General features: G+C 44.6%; 1 protein-coding gene across 1 annotated transcript; it reads right to left on the bottom strand.

Annotated features, from left to right (window-relative positions):
- Positions 1 to 814: 814 nt before the first annotated feature.
- On the bottom strand, positions 815 to 1,837 carry LOC111150382 (melanoma-associated antigen B16-like). The gene has a single exon (XM_022507814.1). It carries the CDS (start codon positions 1,835 to 1,837, stop codon positions 815 to 817), a length of 1,023 nt encoding a protein of 340 aa, XP_022363522.1.
- Positions 1,838 to 6,817: the final 4,980 nt, after the last annotated feature.

Raw genomic sequence — 6,817 nt, 5'->3', positions numbered from 1 at the left:
GCGTACATGGGGTATAACTTATTAAGATTTATTTCTCACATTCTTAAATAATCCAAGCCAATGCCGGTATATGTCGTTTAATTTTACAGAATGGCAGATTAAAAGGGTTAGGAGAGGCTAAGAGTTGACCATGTTTTGGTTTTGTTTTGTTTTTGTTTGTTTTTGTTTTTGTTTTTTTTTTTGTCAGGGAGAGTGAGCGCAGGCAGACAGAGTGGCAGGCAGAGGCAGAGGGAGAAGCAGGCTTCCCGCTGAGCAAGGAGCCCGATGTGGGATTTGATCCCAGGACGCTGGGATCATGACCTGAGCTGAAGGCAGCCGCTTAACCAACTGAGCCACCCAGGAGTCCCAATTTTGGTATCTTTTGACCACCTTTAGGGTTTTTTTTTTTCTTGACCCCAACTATTTTACTGCTGAGCTGACACTTCCAAAAAAATGCCTGTTGGAATATCACTGACCTTTTCAAAAGACAAAGTAGAATGGTCCATTTTACAGATCTGTTTTACAAACAAGCAAAACCGGTATTCTTAAATTTCATAAATAGTAATAAACATATGACCAGTGTCATTCATAAACTTAGATTCTAAAGCTAATAAAATGGTGTATTAAAGGGAACAAGGTTTGAAGCCAAACTCCCCCCATGAAGAAGATAAACCTCCGTGTTAACCAAGGGACACAGAGATGTTACACACCGTGTTCCCTACAGCCACACCCCAGCCCCCCACTACTTAGAAGATTGATTGCTAATTTTATTTTTTTATTTTTTTTTTCATTTGCTAATTTTAAGGACAAAGTGAGGAATCTGCCCCTGCCAGCACTAGTGTTGGAAGGGCTGAGAGGGCTGGGAGGAGCTGCGAGATCTAGCAACAGAATGGGCGCTGCTGGATCTAGCTCGGGCCCTCTCTGCTTCATCTCGCAAAGCATCCTCACACTGGGATGGGAAGCACCTAGGGTCGGACTCGTGGATCTTTGTCAGAAATTCCAGCAATTTCATCTTGCTGGTTTCGGCGTGGGCCCTGGGACCCCACAGGAACTTGTAGCATGGAGGATCACTGTCGGCCACCTGCTGGTACTCCAGGCACTCCTCTTCCACCAAATCTTGGGTGATGAACTTCCTGAGCTCCCCAAAAATGAAGTGCTTCCTCCCAGAATATAAGTCCATCATATTCAGCACTTCCCAGATCTCCTCCTCAGTGGCACAATTGCCCTTCATGAAGATCACACCCAGGACAATTATCAGGAGGCTGGTCTTGGGCATGCTGTCCTCACCACCGAGCCTCTCATCATAAGTGAGGCCCAATTTGTTGACAAGGACATAACTGTGGTTGGTGGGGTCTACCTCATTCATATCAACACCAAAGACCAGCTCCATGCGCTCAGAGGCTTTCTTGAGGATCTCTGGGAACTCATCGTTGTACTCTTGGATAACATCAATCATATCTGCCCTTGTGATGGGCTCTTTCATTTGATACTTGTGCAGCAAGAACTGCACCAGCATTGTCACCTTCTCATCTAGAGGGTCTATGGGGAAATTCTCAATGTTGGAAAGGGACTTTGATGAAGAAGCAGAACTATTATCCTTTCCTAGGCTGCTGGAGCCCTCACCTGATTTGCCTGGTGAGATGGCTGTGATGAGAGGGTAAGAAGAGTAGGCACTCTGGGGAGCACTGGGTATTCCAGCAGCCAGAGCTTCCTCCATGTTGCCAGGCATCAGAGGACCAGAGGAGGGAGAAGTCTCTTCCATAGCCTTGGAGACCTGTGTAGCCTCCAGGCCTTGGCTCTTGCTGGGGTCATAGTGTTGTTCCTGTGTGCAGCTTGCAATCTCCTGACCCTGAGACATGCTCACTTCTGTTAGTGGTAGCAGGGAGGAATGTGGGCAGGAGCGTGAATGACAGGGGACCACAACCTAGGGAGAAAGGGAGGATGTGAGTGGCCTCATCTGGTAAACTCAACCGTGGAAGAGTGTCTCCACCCATCTTTTCCTGAGAACAGTACTCTAAAGCCTCACAGGTCTCCTTTCCTGAATGGTAAGAAGCTGCAGGAGGAGTGAGAAGGCTCCTCAGGGTGCAGCGGGCTGACACAGCTTACCACAGCTGACAACAGGGTAGGTAGGGTTAGGCTACCAGCTACCCCGGCCTAACACCTCCCAGGGGTGATGAAACGGGTTGGGATCTGTATAGTTCCTGCCAGTGTGGAATGGATGTTCCCTCAATCTTCACCAAGTATCTTACCTTGACTGTGGTAGAGGCTGGGATTCCTCCTCAGCTGACTGGAGGCTACACTCAGACTCCTGAGGAAAAGTAAAGGGAAAGCACTGCCAGGCATGCCCTTCCCCCACCCCAGCTCCACCTTGATCCGCCCAGGGCTGACAGTAGAGCTCTAAAGGGCCCCTCTGTTCTAGAGGATGGGTCCCCTCAGTCCTCACTCAGTTCCCCTTCTGTTGACTTGTGCCCCCTCCCCCACCTCAGACCACGACCCTCACCACCGTTGGATTCCTGAGGCCCCAGTCAATGGGTGCCTCCATCTGACAGTTATTTCAGAGTTTTTGTGGGATGAGAAAAGAGACAGGGCTTTACTCAAGGGGGTCCCTCTATTCTGGCATTGTTGGTTCCCTCATTCAATATCCTCACTTGACCAGTCGTAGGACTTCTCCTTTTGCCGATAGACGCCACACCTTTTAGTACCAGCCTTTGCTACGAAACTTTGAAACCAGAAGTTAAAGGACGTTCCTTCCGCTTCTGCTCCTCGTCCGCTTCCCGCCACTGTGTTCGGGTCCTCCCAGGGCTGAGAGCAGGAGTAAGGTTCTGTGGGGTTCCTTACATTCTGGGGTAATTAACCTCATTTAGTGAGGTTGTTGGAATCCCTTCAGGGCCAGGGACTCCTCCCTGCTCGGAATTGAGGTTGTGCCCCATATACAAAGATCCTCACCACGGACTCCTAATAGGCTGGAATCCGAGAGAACCTCTGATAGTTCTTTTGGAACTGCCCATTGCTGACTGTGGTGTGGAGCTCTTAGAGCTCCCTCCATTCTGGAGTCAGGGGTTCCCTCCGCCTGGGACTCTTCCCTCACTAAATAAAATATACGCACACTTAACTGATTAAACAATGATCTCAAATGATTAATTTTAATTCCATATTCATAATATGATCTAAAAATCTCATTTAATAACATATTCCCATTATCCTGTAGTTAATGTGGTTAAAATCTAGATGAAGATAAAGTGAAAAAAATATATAGTTCATATCATAACATAGGTGTCTCAAGTCAGGGTCTCCAAGAAGCAGACCCTGAAAGAAAATTTGTGTGGTAGTGTGCCCAAGGTAAAACCAGAGAGAAGGCAGAGGCAGCATGACAGAAAAGAAAAAGAAGCCAAGCAAAGATACGGTTCCCGGCGAGGTCTAGCCTGATCTTGTGGGGAACTCTGGAGCATAAGTTCAACCTCAGAGTTCACGGTGCCTTGTGGCAAAGGATCTGGGCTTTTAAATTCCCACACTGGTTACCCACATTGGCTGTATCTCACTCTGGGACTGTGGGGGGCAGAGGTGAGGGAGTGAGGCATGGAGGCTCCAAGACATTTCTGACTCTCTGTTGAGGCACTGAGACTCTGGCGTCCAGGAGCAATCCCTTCAAGATCAGAGGTGCAGCACTTCACAGCATGACCCACAGAAGCTAGATGGATGCAGAGTCAGGGGAAGGGATCTGAGAAAATTCATGACTGGATGCCAGTGGGGCCTGCGACCTGGTATGGTGGGAAAAACAGTGGACTTTAGGGACAGACGAGTACCTGTTCAAGGTCTGGCCTTACTCATTAGGCCTCAGCCTGGGCAGATTACTTGGGTAATCTCTTACACTTATGTTTGTGAATAAATCCTTTTCATTTTTATTCTCAAACTCTAGCAAGATACCTGGCACATAGTTGGCATTCAAGAAGAGAATGTTGAATAGATGAAACCACTAAACCTATTTTTTCATAGCTCTGGTGGGATTCAGTTTGTTGGGTTTTATTGTTATTGTTGTTTGTTACTTTTTTATTTTTATTGTTCTCCCTTTTCAACTTTACTTCTGTGGTTTTAATTCACATCTTACTGGAATACCAACTATCTCTACCTGCAGATTGACTCTGGGATTAATGTTCACATCATAAATTTGTAATACATATGTGCATTTTAAAAATAACATGTGTGTGTGTGTACACACACACACACACACACACATATGTGTACATGTATATATGCATATATATATAAAGAGAGAGGGGGGACTTAGCCCCCCACTAGTCAAGAGTGAGCCTAAGATTTTTTCCTCCTCTTATCAGCCAGATCCTAGGAAGCAGATTCAAATGCTAGACTTTGGTGAAGTTCCCCATAAAGGTACTATGAAAAAAAAATTTAAATAGATTTGATTAGCTAATTATTCTTAAAATAATCAGTGTGAACCTACCAGGCAGGTCACACTTAAATGGAGAAGTCATACAAAATAGAGATTATGAATTTATTGCTCATTGCCTAAAAAGACAATTTTAACTTACATTCACTCTGTGAGGCCATGGCAAAGCTTATTATAAAATACCCCATTATTAGGTTGCTCTAAGATCTATGTTTATTTGATTATTTATTTAGCCTCATGGGTCATTTGTTTCTCTTTAGACATTGATGGCTCCACGATAGGGCACCTCAAACTTATTCCATGAACCTATTCGGTAAAATCCACAACCTTTTATGTTCAGAGATTAACAACAGCAAGAAACAGTTATTAAGAATGTGCTTGAGCCTAGTGATGTGAGGAAGATGATCTCATCTGATTTCTCATTTAATCATCAATACGACCCTATGAGTTAGGGACTACAGTCATCTCAGTTTCACAAATGGGGAGATTTGGGCTTAGAGAGGTTAAGTAACATGATGGTGGGCTCGTAGCTAGAAAAAGACAAAAGCAGGATTCACACTCACGTGATCTGAAACCAGCGGCTCAGACCCAGCTTCCAAAAGGGAGAAAAAAAGTTTGAAAGTCTGTATTAAAACTCAAGATTCTCTTTGGAGAGTCCAGCCTACTTTAAAACCTGGGAAGATGAAAATACACAGAAAAGGCTCTGCTCCTCATATTAATTAATAAAACCTGTGTCCCCAGCCAGTCAAATCAGAACATTCTCTACTGCCCATAACTTTCTCAAGATACCGTACTAACCTCTTCTTCACTCCTAACTCCAGTGGACACAACTGCTTATTTGAGAAATACCATCATAAGGGTTTGCGCAACGAAAACCCATGAAAGTCTCACTTGCACTCCTTAGACAGAAAATAAGAGTTAACTTAATCTAAAAAAAATCATGGGAGGATTGAGGTTCTGATGGTACAGCTGAAGGTTTTAAGAAATCTTTTTATTTACCTTTTAAAAAACAGATTTTTAATGGTTCTCTTTTAGTAGATCTGTCTCCTTTCAGTAAAAATAGAGCACTACACAAGTCCTCATTAGGTCATTTTCACTAAGAAAGAAAATTTAATTTCCCTGCCTATAATATGGGGTTGTCATGATTGGATGGGAAACCCCATAAATTTGGAAGTGTCACCAAGTGCAGGGAGGGCAAAGATGTGAGAGGAGCTGCGGCCAGCAAGGAGAGGTTGTTGGCTTCACCGATGGGGCAGAGGCACACGTGCAAATTCTCAAATCACACCTGGGTCTCTGTGGACTGAATTGGAGCTTAAAACTGGCTCAGGGCTGGCATTAGGGAAAGGCTTGCTCTTCACTGGGGGAACTCTTTACTTCATCCAAAGGCCAGGGCTATACTAGGAAGGAACATAAATCCTGCACAAAACAGACCTTCACATTGGAAGTGTTAATCTGAGCCAAGTAGGTAGGTTTTTTTCTTTTTTTTCCTAAGTACCAATTATGGTGATCCTGGGGGGGAATGGATTTGGGGTAAACACCACCTGCATTGGCAGCTGAGAGAATATGACAGGAGACTTTGGCATCTGAACGCCATTATGTATGTTGCATTATGAGTAGAATGTGTGAATTCCATCTGTCCCAAGACTGTGGTTCTTTATTGCTAAAAACCTGTTTTGACAGACCAATTACAGATGGAAAAGACACCCTCATTTATCTAAGCTGGACCCCAGGCTGCCTCTGTGCTGTATAGAGTGCCATAATTAAGTTAGTTGAGTAAATCTAATTCCTAATGCTCTGAGTGTAATGTCTGACATTCTTGCTATTCCCAGTTTTTGTCCACCATGCTGGCTCTGGTCAGGAAAACAGGGACTAAAAATGGGTGGGGTAAAAGTCAAGGTAGGAATCGGTAGCATCAGTTACCTTGTTTTGCGTTCTCATACTCTTTTTAAGGCGATGCTGGGGTGACTGCCCAGGAGACTTCTGTTAGTCCCAGCAGCAAGCTACATGAGCAGTGAAAGGAACAGAACGGAAAGCCATATTTCCTACTGAGATTTATGTTGGCAAATTGTTGCTGCCAGGGCCATGGGTTATACTGAGACATTTCTGAGCTTCCTCTGGGCTTTTGAACAAGACGACCTTTGCAAAGTCTGAGAGCCACAGAATTGCTGTTCTGTTTCCTTGGTTAGGTGCAATTAATCATGGTGGTATGCCACCGACAAATGAAAATGTTTTTCTTTTAGACAGGCAGGAAAGTTGGAAAGGACGTCAGGAAGAGTGTTCTACTCTAAATACATCTTTATTTATTTTAGAGTCCGTGCAGGATGTTTTTATTAGTACATTTCCAATGAGAGGGCTAAAACCCCCCTGCAAAGTGGGTCCACAACAGTGCAGTCCTGTGGCCCCAGTCGTGCCCTCTTGCTAACTTAAGGATAT

This window comes from Enhydra lutris, unplaced genomic scaffold (assembly GCF_002288905.1).
Source record: "Enhydra lutris kenyoni isolate GAN:26980312 unplaced genomic scaffold, ASM228890v2 scaffoldscaffold23, whole genome shotgun sequence".
Classification (NCBI taxonomy): Eukaryota; Metazoa; Chordata; class Mammalia; order Carnivora; family Mustelidae; genus Enhydra; species Enhydra lutris.
This window is presented reverse-complemented; position numbering and strand designations above follow the sequence as displayed.

Excerpts from the sequence above, each read along its gene's own strand:
- LOC111150382 (XM_022507814.1), bottom strand. The coding sequence starts at position 1,837 with ATGTCTCAGGGTCAGGAGATTGCAAGCTGCACACAGGAACAACACTAT.